This window comes from Panulirus ornatus, chromosome 24, assembly GCF_036320965.1.
Source record: "Panulirus ornatus isolate Po-2019 chromosome 24, ASM3632096v1, whole genome shotgun sequence".
NCBI classification, from domain to species: Eukaryota; Metazoa; Arthropoda; class Malacostraca; order Decapoda; family Palinuridae; genus Panulirus; species Panulirus ornatus.
Window position 1 is genome coordinate 13,374,368 of NC_092247.1, and position 20,618 is coordinate 13,394,985.

General features: G+C 42.1%; 1 protein-coding gene across 1 annotated transcript; it reads right to left on the minus strand.

Moving 5' to 3' along the window:
- Positions 1–621: 621 nt before the first annotated feature.
- Tspo (Translocator protein) lies at positions 622–8,727 on the minus strand. The gene is made up of 3 exons (XM_071677232.1): positions 8,554–8,727; positions 6,714–6,962; positions 622–3,016 (listed from the first exon to the last, which is right to left on the minus strand). The coding sequence occupies exons 1-3, from the start codon at positions 8,725–8,727 to the stop codon at positions 2,822–2,824; spliced, it is 618 nt and encodes a 205-aa protein (XP_071533333.1). The 3' UTR covers positions 622–2,821.
- Positions 8,728–20,618: the final 11,891 nt, after the last annotated feature.

Below are 20,618 nucleotides of genomic sequence, written 5' to 3' on the forward strand. Positions count from 1 at the left end.
GACCAAAACTCCCTGCATCTGCTGCTGGAGGTGATGGTGAAGATTTGTAGAAGTTTTCAAAAAAGAAGAGAGAATGTTGGAGAGAAGAGAGTGGTGAAAGTGACCTTGGAAAGGTCACATGTGTGAGGAAGTACCAGGAGAGATTGAGTGTAGAAAGGTAAAAGGTGAGGGCAAATATCATTAGGGGAATTGGGTGAGGAATGGGATGTATTTCCTGTAGTAGTTAATCCACTGCAATGTAGAATATTCCAGTATAGATGAAGCCGATAAAATAGGAAATCTATAAACAAGACTTATCAACATAAATGTAGGTGGTCAACCTTAACAACTAGAGGTGCAACTTTGTACATTACAGGTACCAAGTAAATGCTGTTATCGTTATTGTGACATCTAAATGATAGATTAACAGCATGCTTGTATTCTATGAATTTGTAACAATAAGGGATTAAAAGTGCATTCCTTTCCAAAAGCTGAAATTCGTATAAATGAAAATACTCCATTGTCATCAGAATGCTTCTTACATATCTGTTTATATTCAATGAAAACTGAGATGTGTTGACACTAATAGAGTACCTTACATGGCAATCGAGGGTATCAAATTACTGGGTCTAGCACACCATATTTTCTTCAGCTATTTATTCAAGACCACCACAAAATATACACAGACGTCTCCAGAAACAGGTCAAAGGCTGACCTGATGACGCAAACTGTTTATATTCAGTCATGACGAAGACACACACATGAACCCATGGAAGACAGTTGAAGTGCAACGTGCCCTCCACGTGCTCCACACTGGCTGTATGGAAGAATAAATCTTCAAACATTCACTACAAGAGATGGGGTGGTGTTCCATAATCAATGCCATCATAAGTAGTTCCAAGGCTGAAGTACCCCCCTGGGCACACATCCCCCCACCCCAAAGCTTCCAGTATAGGGTGAACCTACACAAAAAAAAAGCTAAAGAAAATAAACCATCAAATAAGTAAATTGGCCTAAGTCTCCTCTATTACCCTATAAGACTGACTTTTCTCATACATTTTTCGTTACTTTCTGGTGTTTAAAAAAGATGAAAGATTGTATATAATATAAAGACCATGTTTTTCATACCATAAACAAGTGATTTGAACAGAAACTGCAGATGTTCAGTAAAAGCAAAAGAAGTTCAAAAAACAATTATGTTGCGAGAATGACTTAATCAAATAATTCTCTGCAAATAGACTGAAGAAGCACAAAGTACCCTTGTGAATCCAAATAAGCCTTTACCTTCTACGTTCTAAAAAGAAAAAATTCTGTATATTCTTTCAGCAGTTGCCGGTCCCACCAGTTCCATAACATAAAAATTTCTGTCCACAAGTATCCATTCTTTCAATAAAGGAGTTTATAAAATATAGACACAATGCTGTGCCTACAGAAGTAAATGTCAGATGTCATGTATTAGTTTATTTAAGCGATTTCGAAATTCTTATTTCTGAATGTTGAGGCATGCGACTAAGAACGGACTTGCCATCTCGTAGCCATACAACTTTGGCAATCAGAAAACAACAATGCTTAGCTAACCCAATGAGTATGACAGTACAACCCTTGAGCACAACTGCACATCCCTTTGACCTAACCCTTTAGGGTCAAAACACTCTAAGGAGATGACTTTGTATCACATGAATTCTGGGAAAGAAATGTCAACATAATTTATCACTCCTTAAAGATTATCATGCAAGTGTTAATGTTATGACTCATTGCTGAGTTGTGCTTCCCAAGCAATAGCTCTTTAGCTAATACTGATAGATATCTGAATGACTAGATGAATCTATTCATAAATCTATCACATTCATCACTAATTCACCCCCTTGACTAATTCCCTCCCTTTAGGGGGCCCCTCCTGTCTTCCCTAAATGTAACAAAAGGAACTAAAATGCAATGACAACTTTGAAGGCGAATTCAAGAGCAGTTCAATGACCACACAACCTCTATAACCCTAAACTTCAACAACTTCTGAATCAACTGTAACAAAACTCCCCCACATAACATATTATACCAACCCCATTTCCCTTCTTACACCCTGTTAGTATAGAACCTTAGGCTTACCCATTCTCAACAAATTATGTTGTTATCCCATGGGACCCTCATATGTCCCCCTAGCAAGGTGTATCGTACCAAATATAGTGTACATTTCACATCTTGCATGCAGAGGGACATACATAAAATAGAGGTATATTTGTATATAGTGTTTATGGTGACATAAATGGTGACACATGCATTATCATATACTGCATTGTGTTGCAAGTAACACCTTTGATTATGGAACCTTCCACATGTATATCACCAAAAACCCCAATGCACATAATACATACATCATCATATGGACGATATATACCCAGGCAGCTATAGGTTTCTCAAAGATGCTATCTCTAGGCACATGGTGTGACACACACCATAGTACACCTTGCCAAGAAACATTTTCAGTTAATCAAGAACATTCATTACTTCAGAACCTGCAGATCACCTGTGTTCATACCAATCATCTCACTTATTTTTCATGTTACCATGGGAACAAACATTTTGCCTTGTTTCAATGTCCAATACTATCTAGTTTATTTCCCTCCAAAGGCCACTCTCTTATCTCTATTACATCCTCATCTACTGATGTGATGAAAAACTGAATAGTACAGTGTACACAATAACTAACCCACCACCATTTCAGAGGAACATTAAATGTCTTAATTGAAAAATATACAAGATACATATAATTTGTCTATTGAGCTGCATGAAAAGATTTTCAGGAAACTGAAAGACTGAAAAAAAAGTGATATAGGACTTCTCTCGATTATTCTATCTTCAAAGTTTGATATCCAAAGCGCCACTGTGGATTTGCCATCCATATTGAGAAAGTGAGAGCTGTGGCAAGAGATAACCATGCCACATAAGGTATTAGAAGTATCCCTGCTATGCTGTCAACCTCCCAGAAAGCTATCACTGTCATTACTACTACCACATCCAGAAGAAGTATCTCAGCAAAAGCCTGAAAAATAAGAAATATACCTTTAAGAATAACTTGTGAAGGCAATGAAATGCATTTCAGTTTCATTCAACATCTACCAAGCTATCAATAAGTATGCATATGCCCAATTAGCCTAACGTCACTCTTAGATAAAATGGAAAAATAATAAGATAAAAGTGTCACATATTAGATCTCAAAATTATATCAGACAACCAGCACGGTTTCCGCAATGGAAGATCCTGTCAGAAAAATTTGCAGGAATTTTTTCATTTGATTAATGAGAATTGGGTATCCCTGGGGCTAGGGGAGAAAGAAAACTTCCCACGTATTCCACGTGTCGTACAAGGCGACTAAAGGGGGCGGGAGCGGGGAGCGGGGAGCTGGACACCCTCCCTCCATGTATTTCAATTTCTAAAAAGAAAAACAGGAGTCAAGCGGGGAGTGCTCATCCTCCTCAAAGGCTCAGACTGAGGTGTCTAAATGTGTGTGGACGTAACCAAGATGGGAAGAAAGAAGAGATAGGTAGTATGTTTGAGGAAAGGAACCTGGATGTTCTGGCTCTGAGTGAAACAAAGCTCAAGGGTAAAGGGGAAGAGTGGTTTGGGAGTAAAGTCCAAACCATTTAATACACCCTCTTCTGCTCTTTCAACCATACTCTTTTTATTTCCACACATCTCTCTAACCCTTACACTACTTAATCAAACCACCTCACACCACATATTGTCCTCAAACATTTCATTTCCAACGCATCCACCCTCCTCCATATAACCCTATCTATACATTCCTCACAACCATATAACATTGGTGGAACCACTATTCCCTCAAACATATCCATTTTTGCTCTCCAAGATAATGTTCTCTCCTTCCATACATTCTTCAGTACTCCCAGAACCTTTGCCCCCTCCCCCACCCTGTGACTAACTTCCACTTCCATGGTTCCATCCGCTGCTAAGTCAAGATACCTAAAACACTTCACTTCCTCCAGTTTTTCTCCATTCAAACTTACAGCCCAATTAACTTGTCCCTCAACCCTACTGAACCTACTAGCCTTGCTCTTACTCATATTTACTCTGAACTTTCTCCTTTCACACACTTTTCCACAATCGGTCACCAACCACTGCAGTTTCTCACAAGAATCAGCCACTAGAGCTGATCATCAACGAACAACTGACTCACTTCCCAGACCCTCTCATCCACAACAGACTGCATACTCGCCCTTCTCCAAAACTCGTTTTCTATTTCCCACACTCATGAGGTATCACAAGAAATGGACAAAGAAAGACTTCATTCACTTAAATCCATTCTCTATCTGTCATGTGTAATAAACTGAAAAAAAACAGCCCCCTATCCACAATCACAGACCCACAGACCTTTCCATAATTTCACAGGCTGCTTCAAAAGCCCAGGTTCATTCTATTGACAGCAAGTCGACCCCTATATACCTCATTACTCCAATTCAATTTATCACATGCATATCTTTTACCCTCCTGCACATTTAAGCCCCAAGATCTCATAATCTTTTGCACTCCATCCTTACAGGTTGCTTTGAAGAATGTATGTAAGAAATACCTCAAAAAACAAATGGATTTGTATGTAGCATTTATGGATCTGGAAAAGGCATAGGATAGAGTTTATAGAGATGCTCTGTGGAAGGTAGTGCTAGAAAAAGACAACAAAGGCCACATTCGTTCACACTCAGTCTCTAGCTGTCATTTGTAATGCACCAAAACCACACCTCCCTCTCCACATCTAGGCCCCACAAAACTTTATCTTGTCCTTGTCCGCTCCACTTCTGCACAAAGATCTTCTCTATCAACCTCTCCTGACCTATTCTCTCCATATGACTAAACCATTCCACCACACCCTCTTTAGCTTTATCAACCACTCTCTTCTCATCACCTTGCCTCTCTCTTATCCACTTATCACTTACTTCATCAAACTACCTCACAATATATTGTCCTCAAACATTTCATTTCCAGCACATGCACCTTCTGACACATATTCTCATCTACAGCCCATGCCTCACATACACACAACATTGTTAGGACTACTATACCTTCAAAAATACCAAATTTTGCTCTCTCAGATAACAAACTCTCTTTCCACACATTTCTCAATGTAAACAGAACTTTCACCCTCTCACCCACCCTATGACTCACTTCTGCTTCCAGAGTTCCATTCACTGCTATGTCCACTCCCAGATATCTAAAATACTCCACTTTCTTCAAATTTTCTCCAATCAAAAGAACATCCCAACTAACCTGTCCCTCTGGACTGCTTTCATTCACATTTACTTTGGACTTCCTCTTTTCACAAGATTTCCCAAAATCAAACACCAAATTTTGCTGCTTTTCACTCTAATTTGCCATCATTTCTGTGTCATCAGCAAACATCTGACTCACTTCCCATGCACCCTTACCCCCTCGAGACTGCTGTCCCTCTCTCCAAGACCTTTGTATCCACCTCCCTCGCCATCCCATCCATGGATGAACAAATCAAACAGCCACAGAGACATCACGCATCCCTACTGCAGACCAAACTTTACCTGGAACCACTCACTCTCTTCTCTACCTACTCACACACATGACCTACACTCATTATAAAAACTTCTCACTGCTTTTAGAACCTTTCTTCCTACACCATATATCTATAGGACCTTCCACAAGGCATCTCTATAAACCTTTTCATGTGCTTCCTCAAGATCCATAAATGCCACATACAAATCCTTTTGTTTCGAAGCATTCCTCACATACATTCTTCAAAACAGCCACCTGATCCACATATCCTCTCTAAATACTGAAACCACATTTTTCCTCCCCAGTCTGATGTTATGAACATGCCACTACACTCTCAATTACTACTCTCCCATACAACTTATCAGGTACACTCAACAAACTTAGGTCTCTGTAGTTTGAGCATTAGCCTTTGTCCCTCTTGTCTTTATGCAACTGTACTAAATATGAATTCTGCCAATCTTCAGGCACCTCACCATAATTCACATACATACTGAAAATCCTAACTAACCAATCAATAACACAGTCACCCCATTTCTTAAGAATTTAACTCCAATGCCATCCACTCCAACACCCGTGCCAGATTTTATCTTTCACAATGTTTTCATCACCTCCTCTCTCTCTTCCAAACCACTTTCCATAACTCTTCTCACTTTGCATACCTCTTCATCCCAAACACCCTACGTGCTAATGGTAGTATGTATCTCAAACTCGCTGTAATGATGATGATGTAAGATTTACTATAAGGCATATCAATATTACAGAGAAATTCTTTATATACAACCACATGTTAAAAAGAATGCAAAAACAGAGTACTCTCACAAACTGATAACAGTTCCATACATTTGCAAGCTAGTGGAAACAAGCATCTCAACAAACTCCAAGTGATGGTGATGAAATGATACATACAACATTACAAGAACAATCATTTATGAACACAGGTATCAACACAAAATCATAGTCATAAAAATCAATATAGATATTTATACATGGCTAACTAACGATGGCTCACTATATATATGCCATGTTCACCTCAGCGGAACCATGAAGAATAACTGCTTCATTCACCGAATTGTTAATGTAATCATGTCAGTCTTTAACATTGATAATATCAATGTGCCTCTCTGCAAAACTTCCAAGTAACTCACAGTTCTCAGGCCTATAATACTCAATAAACAATTAAGGAACATCAAACAGAAACTCACCAAAGTAATGTGCTTCAAGCCAAAGAATAAAGGTGTCCACAGCCAGTTCAACAAAATTTGTAAGAAGAACAGCTTGATGGGTGGAGGAAGGTTCCATAGTGCCAGAATATCAGGCTTTTCTAACTCCACCCATACGCAGTAAGATGCATAACCCATTGTAGAGTAAAGATATGTCCAAGCAGGGCCAAAAGCCCAGTTTGGTGGTCGCCAGCTGGGTTTCTTTAATTGCTGGAAAAAAAATATCTCATTCTAGATATCAAATATCTAAATATATATTAGAATCATATCTATGAATTCTCTCATAAAATGTATGGCACACAAGCAATACTTCCCCAGGTTGCTCCAACTACTTTCATATTTTTATGTCAGAGATCCAGTTGCAAATACCCATATTTTTCCATGTTTTATACTAAGACTAAACAGACCTAGTACCAAATATCTGTTCTTTTTAATGTTCTGTAAAAAGACTTAACAATGTTAGAAAAAATCTCTTTAATACTGATTCGCTATTGCCCACTTCAGCAAGGCAGTACCAGGAACAGCAAAGAAAAGGTCTCATTCATTCACATTCATTCTCTGGCTTTTACATGTAATGCATTAAAAACAGCCCCACAGACCTATTCATGGTTTCCAGCAGCTGTTTCATATTACCTGCAGGATACCACAATGCTCCAATTCGCTCTATCCCTTGCATACCTTTCAATCACCTGCATGTTAAAGCCCTAAGCGTTCAAAATCTTTTGAACTTCATCCTTCAATTTCTAACTCAGTCTGCTTCATCTTGTTCCTTAAGCTTATGACACATGCACCCTATTTGTCAACCTTTCATCACTTATTCTCTCACTATATTCAAACCATTTCAACACACACTCTTCAGCTCTCTTATCCATACTCTTCTTATTACAATACCTCTCTCTCTCACCCTATCATTACTTAATCAAGCCTACTCACACCACATATCGTTCTCATATATGTCATCTCCAACTCATTCAGTCTTTTCCATACATTTTCATCAACAGCCCATGACCTCACATACTTACTACACCATCGGGACTACTATGCCTTGAAACATATCCATCTTCACCCTCCCAGATAATGACCTCTCTTTCCACACATTCCTCATTGCTCTCAAAACCTTCACCCCCTCACCCACCCTAAGACTCATCTCCACTTCCATGGTTCTCCCACACCTACTAACATGACCCTACACTGATAAACTTATATAGCAATCTAACTTTTGTTTGCATCTACTCACAACTTTATCCTTTCATACTTTCCCAAAGACACAAACTACAGCAGTTTCACACTCAAATATGCCACCAGTCGAGTCATCAGCAAACAACTGACTCACCTTCAAGCCCTCCCCCTGCCACACCCCTTAATCCTCTCTTCACTTTCATACTTACACCGCTACCTTTCACAATTCTATTAAATGACCTAATGCCTGACTCTTCTACCCTGTACAGCTCTTAAGAAAATTACTCTCCTAGGAATTTTCTCCTTTGAGGTGGGGGGGGGGGTGTTACGAACCTGCGTGTTTCACACCCCCACGCCAAATAGTCTATTAGCTGTGCATGTCGTATCGGCCCGCTAATCATTCCTCAGGTAACGTTGTCAAGTGACCCGGAGTCAGCCAAGAGGTCATGCCTGGGAAAGGTCGCCCCTTTATCCATGTCGCGTCGTCAGAGATGCAGGGCTGGACCTTAAACAGTATGAGGGGCGGACCTTTGGCCTCCAGCCAATCACAGTCGGGATGAGGGCGTGACAATCAGTCTGTTGACCAATCATGAGTAATTGTGGTCATTCCTCCCTATCGTAATCGAGGTTGGCAGGTCATTGCGGGGCTGGCCGCTCCCGGCTGGCTGCTCCCGGCTGGCCGCTCCCGGCTGGCTGCTCCCGGCTGGCTGCTCCCGGCTGGCTGCTCCCGGCTGGCCGCTCCCGGCTGGCTGCTCCCGGCTGGCCGCTCCCGGCTGGCTGCTCCTCCAAATAAAGTCCCTGACGACAGCTTGGCCATGATTCCGTCAGGCATGACGTGACCGGCAGGTAATGTAGATTTCCCAGTAGCCACCACTGCCCACTATGGCCAACTGCGACCATTATGTATTGTAACGTGTCATAGAATTACCCATCGAATAAGTGTATCATGTTTCTATATCCGAACTGATATAAAGCAAAGAGATCTGGTTTAAGATCTTACCTGGAATATGGAATGTTGAATGTTAAGTGTTAACGAAAAAATTTGTGCCCGATTGATGTGCTTTTGTTATCGTGTACTCTTTGTTCCTTGTATTATTTGCAGTTTTAACCCTGGTGTTTAATTTCATCCCATAACTTTAAGATAGCGTTATCCAGTGTAAGGTATGTGCACGAGTAGGGAGAGAGGAAAGTGACTGGTTCCCAGTGAATGTTGGTTTGCAGCAGGGGTGCGTGATGTCTCCATGGTTGTTTAATTTGTTTATGGATGGGGTGGTTAGGGATGTGAATGCAAGAGTCTTGGAGAGAGGGGCAAGTATGTAGTCTGTTCTGGATGAGAGGGGTTGGGAAGTGAGTCAGGTTGCTGTTCGCTGATGATATAGCGCTGGAGGTTGATTCGGGAGAGAAACTGCTGAGGTTGGTGACTGAGTTTGGTAAAGTGTGTGAAAGAAAGTTGAAAGTAAATGGGAATAAGAGCAATGTTATTAGGTTCAGTAGGGTTAATTGGGAGATAAGTTTGAATGGAGAAAAACTTAAGGAAGTGAAGTGTTTAAGATATCTGGGAGTGGACTTAGCAGCAGATAGACATGGTAGCGGAAGTGTGTCACAGGGTCAGGGAGGGGCAAAGGTTCTGGGAGCGCTGAAGAATGTGTGGAAGGCGAGAACGTTATCTCGGAGAGCAAAAATGTGTATGTTTAAAGGAAAAGTTGTTCCAAACAATGTTATATGGTTGCCAGGCATGAGCTATAGAAAGGGTTGTGTCGGAGGAGGGTGGATGTGTGGGAAACAAAATGTTCAAGGACAATATGTGGTGTGAGGTGATTTGATCGAGTAAGTAATGAGGGAGTAAGAGATGTGTGGTAATACACAGAAAGAGGTTGAGAGAGCAGAAGAGGGTGTGACACGGAGAGAATGAGGAAAAATTGACAAAGAGGATATATGTATCACAGATGGAGGGGAGAAGAAGAAGCGGGAGACCAAACTGGAGGTGGAAGGATGGATTGAAAAAGATTTTGAGTGATCGGAGCCTGAACATACAGGAGGATGAAAGGCGTGCAAGGAATAGAATGAATTGGCACGATGTGTTATACCGGGGTCGACGTGCTGTCAATGGACTGAACAAGGGCATGTGAAGCGTCTGGGGTAAATCATGGAAAGGTCTGCGGGGCCTAGATGTGGAAAGGAAGCTGTGGTTTCGGTGCATTACGCATGACAGCTAGTGACTGAGTGTGAACGACTGTGGCTTTTTTGTCTTTTCCTGGCGCTACCTTGTAGGAGGGGGAGGGGGGGTGGGTGGAAGAATGCTATTTCATGTGTGGTGGGGTGACGACGAGATGAATGAAGGCAGCAAGTATGAATATGTACATGTGTATATATGCATATATCTGTGTATGTATATGTATGTATACGTTGAGATGGTAAAAAAAAACATTATTGGGTTACGTGTTAATTAATAGACGTGTAAAAGAAAGCCTTTTAGATATCAATGTGCTGAAAGGGGCAGCTGGAGGCTTATCTGATCACTATCTTGTGGAGGCGAAGGTGAAGATTTGTAGAGGTGTTCAGAAAAGAAGAGAGAATGCTGAGAAGAGAGTGGTGAGAGTAAGTGTGCTTGAAAAGGAGACTTGTTACGTAAGGAAGTACCAGGAGAGATTGAGTGCAGAATGGCAAAAGGTGAGAACAAAAGACGCGAGGGGAGTGGCGGAGGAATGGGATGTATTTAGGAAAGCAGTGATGGGTTGCGCAAAAGATGCATGTGGCAAGAGAAAAGAAGGAGATGGGCAGATCAGAAAGGGTAGTGAGTGGTATAAAGTTGTTAGTGAAAGAGAAGAGAGAGGCGTTTGGACGATTTTTGTATGGAAGTAGTACAAATGACTGGGAGATGGAAGGGGGTGCTATGTCCTGTGTGGCGGGATGGCGACGAAAATGGATGAAGGCAGCAAGTATGAATATGTACGTGTACATATGTATATGTCTGTGTATGTATATGTATACGTTGAAATGTATATGCATATGTGCATGTATGGGCGTTTATGTTATAAATATATATGTGTGTGTGTGTGTGTGTGTGTGTGTGTGCGTGTGTGGGTGGTTGGGGCATTCTTCGTCTGTTTCTTGCGCTACCTCGCTGACACGGGAAACAGCGATTAAGTACTATAATAATGCTAATATTAATCAAAATAATAATAACAATAATGATAATAATGAGGGTGTCCTTTACATGCAGTGTTGAGCATGTGTATGCGTCTTTTTTTCATTTGGACCAGCGGCTTTACTTGTATCTACTGGTATTTTGTCACCCTCACCACTTCATTTTTCATCGCATTGAGAGCTCCTTTCTTCCTCCTCAGTACGTATCTCCGGTAACATGACTTTGTTCAGTGTCGCTCACATTCACCAGATCTTCAATTAATTCTTTCAATCGAGAGGCTGCTGCTTCTGGTTACAGAAGGCCGCCAGCTACAACAACTAATTCTAAATACCTGGCCGTAATATTATCATTGATAAATTCACTGTATGCCTTACTTTAAACATATGTACCATTGAAATACAAAGCAAGGACCCATGGATTAGTGTAGTAAGAGTATACAGATAAAGACAGCTTGTTACGTTTAATCAGTTTCAAGCCAAACCATTAATTCCTATTTATTAACGTACAGTCATCAGTTTCCTAACCATCGAAGCACATCATCAGCAAATAACTTTCATGTTTGCTTAATAGAGAAGAGAATACAGACAAATGTGGAAGAGACTTGTCATGAAATCTACCCGAGTCGGCCCTGGCCAAGAGAGAATAGGTGCCGTTCAGAGTCTATGGGATGAGGCCTAAGAGAACTCACCATCCCAACCAAAATCCTCCTCCAGGTTTCCATTCAAGGAAGAAACCTTGCGGTGGTGGTGATATATATGGCCTCTCAGGCGTTACGGAATGATGAGAGGAGGGAGTGGGAGACGCGGGGAACAGTCCATCCCAGCCAATATAGTAACCTCCTCCTGCTCTCCATTCAATGAAGAATCCTGGCGGTGGTGGTGATATACATGGCCTCTCAGGCGTTGCGGAATGATGAGAGGGGGGAGTGGGAGATGCGGGGAACTGTCCATCCCAGCCAATATAGTAACCTCCTCCTGCTCTCCATTCAATGAAGAATCCTGGCGGAGGTGGTGATATATATGGCCTCTCAGGCGTTGGAGGATCTTCAGAGGGACTGGAAGAGATAGAGTACCCGGGCTTCCATCCTATATAATATCCTCCCGGTACCTGATCAATGTAGAATCCTGGAGGTAGTGAGAAGGACGGCCGCTCAGGTGTTGCACGACTTTCAGTAGGTGATATGGTCAACCTTTCAGGTGTTACAAGATGACCGGGAGTATGTGATTTGGACAGCCACTCAGGTGTTGCAGGGGGTTCAGGGGTAGGTGATTTGCATGGCCGCTCAGGTGTTACAGGATGTGATATGACCCGACGCTTACGTTTTTCGAGGAAAGAGGACTCGGTCAACTCGCTAGAGGTAAGATCACTAGTGTCCCACAGGCTGAAAATCTCACTGTTGTCGCTAGTGTAGCTACTGTAGCTGTTGTAGTCTGGGGTTTTGCTAAAGACGTAATCAGTACTCTCATAAGTCTTGTAAAAGACATTACTTGAAGTAGTACCGTCAGTGACAGCAGCCCTAGGGGCAGGAGCTCGAGGAGATGCCTCTTTTCCGTTGCGGTCCTTATCGTCCGTAGGTGTGAAGAGGAAAGCTGCAGCAGATAACACGATGATCATATTTCTCATTACTACAGCCATTATGAAGTTTTGGCAGAAGTGAACCCAAGCACCACCATCGATGTGTGGGACGAAAGCCTTACAAGCGTCGTCAGTATCTGAAGTGCTAGAGTCTAGGTGATCCTCAGTGTCTTCGTATTCAGTGCTTGAGGACCAAGACGAGGGCATGTCAATATATTTCCACCAAGGCCTGGAATACCTGCAGCTGTATTTGTGGATGGTACTTATCTCTTCGTCGATGCTTGATGATATCCCACACCACCACTACCACCATCACTACCACCACAGCCACCAAAAGATAGGAGACGATGAGCAAAGGCCATTCCGAACGCGTCCATGCCCACGCCTGTACAACTGAAGGAGGTGGCTGAGGTGTCAATCGTTCGAGGAGATGCCCCACTTGTCTGGCATAACGAACCCAGATGCTGAGATCGTCTAGGTGGTGGTGGCTGAGGCCTTACTCGTTCGAGGAGATGCCCCACCTGTCCGGCCCAGACGAACCCAGATGCTGAGGTTGTCTGAGTGGTGGTGGCTGAGGCCTTACTCGTTCGAGGAGATGCCCCACCTGTCCGGCCAGACGACCCCAGATGCTGAGGTTGTCTAGTGGTGGTGGCTGAGGCCTTATTCGTTCGAGGAGATGCCCCACCTGTCTGGCCAGACGACCCCAGATGCTGAGATCGTCTGGAGGTGGTGGCTGAGGCCTTACTCGTTCGACGAGATGCCCCACTTGTCTGCCCAAACGAACCCAGATGCTGAGGTTGTCTAGTGGTGGTGGCTGAGACCTTACTCGTTCGAGGAGATGCCCCACCTGTCCGGCCAGACGACCCCAGATGCTGAGATCGTCTGAAGGTGGTGGCTGAGGCCTTACTCGTTCGAGGAGATGCCTCACTTGTCTGCCCAAACGAACCCAGATGCTGAGGTTGTCTAGTGGTGGTGGCTGAGACCTTACTCGTTCGAGGAGATGCCCCACCTGTCCGGCCAGACGACCCCAGATGCTGAGATCGTCTGGAGTTGGTGGCTGAGGCCTTACTCGTTCGAGGAGATGCCTCACCTGTCTGGCATGACGACCCCATATGCTGAGATCGTCTGGAGGTGGTGGCTGAGACCTTACTCGTTCGAGGAGATGCCCCACTTGTCTGCCCAAACGAACCCAGATGCTGAGGTTGTCTGGGGGTGGTGGCTGAGGCCTTATTCGTTCGAGGAGATGCCCCATCTGTCCGGCCTGACGACCCCAGATGCTGAGATCGTCTGGAGGTGGTGGCTGAGGCCTTACTCGTTCGAGGAGATGCCTCACCTGTCCTGCATGACGACCCCAGATGCTGAGATCGTCTGGAGGTGGTGGCTGAGGCCTTACTCGTTCGAGGAGATGCCCCACTTGTCTGCCCAAACGAACCCAGATGCTGAGGTTGTCTGGGGGTGGTGGCTGAGGCCTCAATCGTTCGAGATGCCCCAATTGTCTGCCCAATCGACCCCAGATGCTGAGCTCGTCTAGTGGTGGTGGCCGAGGCCTTAACCTTTCGATAAGATGCCCCACCTGTCCGGCCAGACGGCCACAGATGCTGTGGTTGTCTTGGTTGATGACTCGGGGTGGTGGCCGGGTGCCACTACCAGGGAAGACGAACAACGCCAGAGTCAAACATAGTATAACTGTGAAAATCGTCATCATGTGTATCAATTTTATTTTTTTCTGTGGGAAAAAAATAAAGTGATTGTTTAATGAAATGATAAAAGTAGGTTTAGAAATAGCCCTAGAGTGATGTGATAAAAAGTGGGATTTAGAGGAAAGAGGATAAAAAAGGTGAGATGAAGAGTTAAGAGAAAAGGTGAGATGAAGAAGAAAGGTAAGATGAAGGTGAGATGAAGAAGATAAAGATAAAGAGGAAAGGTACGATTGTTTAATGAAATGATAAAGTAGGTTTAGAAATAGCCCTAGAGTGACGTGATAAAAAGTGGGATTTAGAGGAAAGAGGATAAAAAAGGTGAGATGAAGAGTTGAGAAAAAGTGAGATGAAGAGGAAAGGTATGATGAAAAGTGAGATAAAGAGGAAAGGTAAGATAAAAGAGTGAGATTGAGTTAAGTAAAAAGTGGGATGTTGAGGAAAAAGGATAAAAAAGGTGAGATGAAGAGTTAAGAGAAAAGGCGAGATGAAGAAGAAAGGTAAGATGAAGAGAGATAAAGAGGAAAGGTACGATAAAAGAGTGAGAAGAAGTGTTAAGATAAAATGAGTTTAGAAATACCCCTAATGAGGTGATAAAATGTGGGATTTAGAGGAAAGAGGATAAAAAGGTGAGATGAAGAGTTGAGAAAAAGTGAGATAAAGAGGAAAGGTAAGATGAAAAGTGAGATAAAGGGAAAAGGTAAGATAAGAGAGTGAGATAAAGAGGAAAGGTAAGATAAGAGAAGGAGATGGAGTTAAGTGAAAAGTAAGATGAAGAGGAAAGGTAAGACGAAAAGTGAGATGAAGAGTTAAGATGAAGAGGCAAAGTAAGATACAAGAGTGAGGTGAAGAGTTCAGATTTAAAGTAAGATGAAGGGGAAAGGTAAGATAAAAGAATGAGATGAAGAGTTAAGATAAAAAGTGAGATGAAGAGGAAATATAAAAGAGGGATGAAGAGGGAAGTAAAATATAAAGCAAGATGAAGAGGAAAGCATGATAAAAAAAAAAGTAAGATGAGGAAAATAAGATGATGAGGAAAGTAAGATAAAAGCAAGATGAAGAGGAAAGTAAGATAAAAGGAAGATGAAGAGTAAAGCATGATCAAAGAGTAAGATAAAGAAAATAAGATAAAGATGTACAGAAAAGTGAGATGCAGGGGAAAGAAAGTTGAAAGAATAACATGAAGCGTAAGATAAAAAAGTCATATGAGGAGGAAAGTAAGATGAAGAAGGAAGTAAGATAAAAAGTGATATGAAAAGGAAATATAAAAAGTAAGATAAAGAGGAAAACAAGATAAAGTTGAAAAGTAATTATAGAAAGAGAGATGAAAAAGTAAGATAAAATGTAAGTTGAAGAGTAAGTTAAGATAAAATGCCAGATAAAGTAAGACAGCCTTGTAAAATCATGAGGAATGTACGATAAACGTGGATGAAAACGAAAGATGAAAGAAGTTCGATCCAGAGGAAAGTGAGTAAGATGAATAAGCTGAACAGAAAGTCAACATTACACTTCAGATCAAAAGTCATCTCCAAAAGCCATCTTCAACACCACTCACATCATATCTTCAACACCACTCACATCACATCTTCACTACACTATACCTACATCTTCACTACACACTTTTCACCTTTGATGCGAACATTAGGAACATTAGGAAAGTAAGATGAAGAAGAAGTAAGATAAAAAGTGATATGAAAAGGAAAGATAAAAAGTAAGATAAAGAGGAAAGCAAGATAAAGTTGAAAAGTAATGATAGAAAGAGAGATGAAGAAAGTAAGATAAAATGTAAGTTGAAAAGTAAATTAAGATAAAATGCCAGATAAAGTAAGACAGACATGTAAAATCATGAGGAATGTACGATAAACGTGGATGAAAACGAAAGATGAAAGAAGTTCGATCCAGAAGAAAGTGAGAAAGATGAATAAGCTGAACAGAAAGTCAACAATACACTTCAGATCAAAATCCATCTTCACTACATCCTCATCTTCAACACCACTCACATCACATCTTCAACACCACTCATATCTTCACTACACTATACCTACATCTTCACTACACACTTTTCACCTTTGATGCGAACATTAAGGGTCATGATAAAAATAAAATCACACTACACCCTCATCGTCACTACTTCCTCATCTTCATGACAACCTTTACACCAATCGTCTTTGACGTCAATCTTATGGAACATGACGAAAACCTTAACTTCATTTCTTCATTACATTCGTAGGAATAAAACAATGAACAAAAATTAAGATACTTTGGGTGTATTTCACTTTCCTTCTTCATCTCAGCCTAGGAGTCTGTGTGTGTGTGTGTGTGTGTGTGTGTGTGAGAGAGAGAGAGAGAGAGAGAGAGAGAGAATCTGGAGGATATCTCGTGTTTTAGATGCCTGGGAGAGGAATCGGCAGCGAATGAGACCATGGGGTGTAGAAACAGATCTCTCTCCGTGAGGACAAAGGTGGTTACATTCAGTAGTCCTATAGCTTCTCACTCGTCTGCCATCAGATCCGTGTTATTATGCAGACAGCAAGGAATATGTTCTGTGTCTATATGTGTTCATGGAGAAATTGATTGTGAAATAATGGTTAACTGCCCTTATAACACTGGTAGTAATCCTGTCAATGTATACCAAAAGGACATCTCAGGCAGGAAATACTGGGGTTTGACACTCCTTGTAACTAGTGTAACTGTTTTACCTTCAGTCATGCCCGTAGTGCAGGCAACACAGTGGATTGGAATAATGTCTCAATGGTTTATAAATAAAACTAAAGTTCAAGCTTTAGTAAAGTATTCAATAAATGTTTACATTTTGACTTAAACACCCACAACGCACAAAAAACTATAAAGGAACGAGAGAACTCTTGATAGTTTCAAGATTTCTGTTGAGTTTGAAGATATTACTATTAGCATGTTAAGCTTCTTGAGGATTGATTCACTTGAGTTCAGTTGTTGTGATGGATATAAACTCGAGGGCAGATATTTTAACTCGAGATGAATTACTTCTTCCTCAACAGGACTGTTAACATATGGAATGATTTCCAATTAGAGTGATGGAAAAACACAGTCATAGATACATTTAGGTGTAGACTTGATAAACATTTTGCTTCACATCCACGATGGACAATATTTGTGCCTCCTTCAGTATACGAAAAGTTCACAAGCTTTTCTTTGTAAATTGCCTGCATGTCTCTCTCTAAATGAACGACACAAAACCATGAGTTTCTTTTCAGCTGTCCACAATAATAGTCAATAGAGCAGAAGGGCAAATTTACACTGACGGAGGGCATTGGCTACTGGGTTGTGTGTACCTTATACCTGACGTATGACTTGCGGTGACCCGAAATATGTAACTCAGATGTTGGGTGACCCACGTCACTCTTGGTAATAATGGCATGCGTCAAGGGTTTATGATCCGTGAGAAATTGAAACTCCCGACCTTTCGGGAAATGCCGGAAGTGTCGTATAGCACTGTAGATAGCATTGTAGATAGCTAGTAGTTCTCTGTCAGGATCTCGGCACAGAAGGTGGTAAAAATTTACGATTCCTGAGAACTCCTGTAATTTCCCAGGCACTAATGGACGAGGAAAACCCTTTATAACGCCTACCTGCTCTTCCAAGGGACGGATGACCTCTGCAGACATCTGATGACCAAGAAATGTTAGCGAGGTGACACCAAACATGCACTTGTTGTGGTCGATCTAGACTCCATAATCCCATACTCGTGTAAATAGCTGACAGAGGTGTTGCAAGTGCTGTTTCTCGTCGCCGCTGGCCACTAGAATGTCGTCCAGGTATGCATAATTGCTGAGAACGCCGCGAAGTGCCTGGTCCATACCGTGTGAAGTGTTTGGGCAGCGTTCCTCAACCCAAGTGGCATTCTCACGAATTCGAATTTGCCGAAGTGGGTGGTCACAGCCGTCGTTGGGGTGTTCGCGGGCTCCACTGGGTTATGATGGAAAGCATGAGCCAGGTCGATCTTTGACAAAGCCTTCGTGCCACAGAGGCCAAGGGAGAAGTCCTGCTGATGAGAACAGGGTAGCGGTCCGGACGCACTACTCATCGGGGAAAGACTTTGGTAGCGTGTGCAGGGGAGATGCCAGATACCTGCCCGGGGGACGGATGATCCCCATCTCTAGCATTTTGTCGAACTCAGCCTCGGCGACCGTTAAACATTAAGGAGGAAGGCGTCGTGGTTTGGCAAATTTAGGAGGGCCGGTAGTGTTGATGTGGTGTGTTAGTGAATGTTTAACAGCGGAGGAAGTGTCTGGTGATGGCTTGCTGACGTCGGAAAATTCCGATGAAACGTCGTTGATTGGCGTACATGAATCTGAAGCGATGACAACGACACAGGGGGGGTGCCGGAGAGGCGTCCGTGGTGGAGGGTTGCAACCTTGTTCCCTGATTCCACCAGGTGGTTATGATGTGCCAGGAAATCATAGCCTATGATAGGCTGTTGAACGTTATGGACGTTGTCTATGAGTAAAACCTCACTTGCACATCTGCCGGAGGCGTAGGTCCAGCGTGAGAGGACTCCGACCGAAGGTGGGGATAGAGATGCAGTTTGCTGCTAGGTCATAGTGAGGAGTACGGCGATGGAGGAATAAAACTGACAGCCGCCGCTCCTATGCCGATGAGGAGGACACGTCGGCGGCCAGAGAGACGTGCAGGTACATGTAGCACTGGAGAGTTCAGGTGAGGCAGGAGGACGGCCGTCTACAGCTCCTGCGGTCGGAGTGGCCACCTGCGCTTCGCACAGTAAGACTTTATGATAAATGACCCATAGTGCCGCATGGTCAAGCCACCAGATTGAGCCACATATACAATGGTAGGCAAACAGCTACAAATCAAGTGGGTCCTAATGAGGCTGTTTGTGATTGCGGAAGAGAAGAGAAACAGACTTTATTTAGGTGGGTGAAGAGCAGCAGAAAGTTGAGCTCAGTTGTGGACATAAAGGCAATTCCTATACGTACATCTAGTGTTGCCTTTCAACTACTCTAACCACTAGATCATTCTGTTGATAAAGTCTTTCCTTCTTACAGTAAATCATTTTGTCTTATCCGGTATGAAACATTTGTCTATGAATCTGTCTCCCTCACACGATCCTCATCCCTGAATATTTTGCCCCCTTGATTCTCCTTAGATAACGTGATGCGGTGGGACGAGGTCGGTAATTTACAACGGCAGTCTTATGAAATATACACACCGGGACACCTTTTTACCAACCACACACAGGGTACACTCCTTCACCAACCACACATAAGGTGATGGCCTATCGTACAAATAACTGTCGTCCAACAGCTCTGCTCGGTTACCATAGCATATATATATATATATATATATATATATATATATATATATATTTTTTTTTTTTTTTATATACTTTGTCGCTGTCTCCCGCGTTTGAGAGGTAACGCGAGGAAACAGACGAAAGAAATGGCCCAACCCCCCCCATACACATGTATATACACACGTCCACACACGCAAATATACATACCTACACATATATATATATATATATATATATATATATATATATATATATATATATATATATATATATATATATATATATTTTATCCCTGGGGATAGGGGAGAAAGAATACTTCCCACGTATTCCCTGCGTGTCGTAGAAGGCGACTAAAAGGGGAGGGAGCGGGGGGCTGGAAATCCTCCCCTCTTGTTTTTTTTTTTAATTTTCCAAAGGAAGGAACAGAGAAGGGGGCCAGGTGAGGATGTTCCCTCAGAGGCCCGGTCCTCTGTTCTTGGCGCTACCTTGCTAATGCGGGAAATGGCGAATGGTTTGAAAAAAAAAAAAAAAAAATATATATATATATATATATATATATATATATATATATATATATATATATATATATATATATATATTGGGAAAATGAAACACGATAAGTTCCCAAGTGCACTTTCGTGTAATAATCACATCATCAGGGGAGACACAAGAGAGAAATATAACACTCAGTTGATAAACATCGAAGAGACGAAGCTAGGACGCCATTTGGTAAACAAGTGATTGTCCAAAACATACGACGAGCGTTCATAAACTTATCATTTTACAAATTTACATTAAAGGATTTAAGCAACATGGGAAGCAAAGTGAAATTATTAAACTTACTTAACAATTTAGTACCTTCCATCAAATTTACTGTAGAAAATAAGAAAAATGGTATGTTAACATTTTTAGATTGCATGATCCATAGACAAGGAAACAAGTTGAAGTTTAGCATATACAGAAAACCCACCAATGTATGCTCATATATCCATTATTAC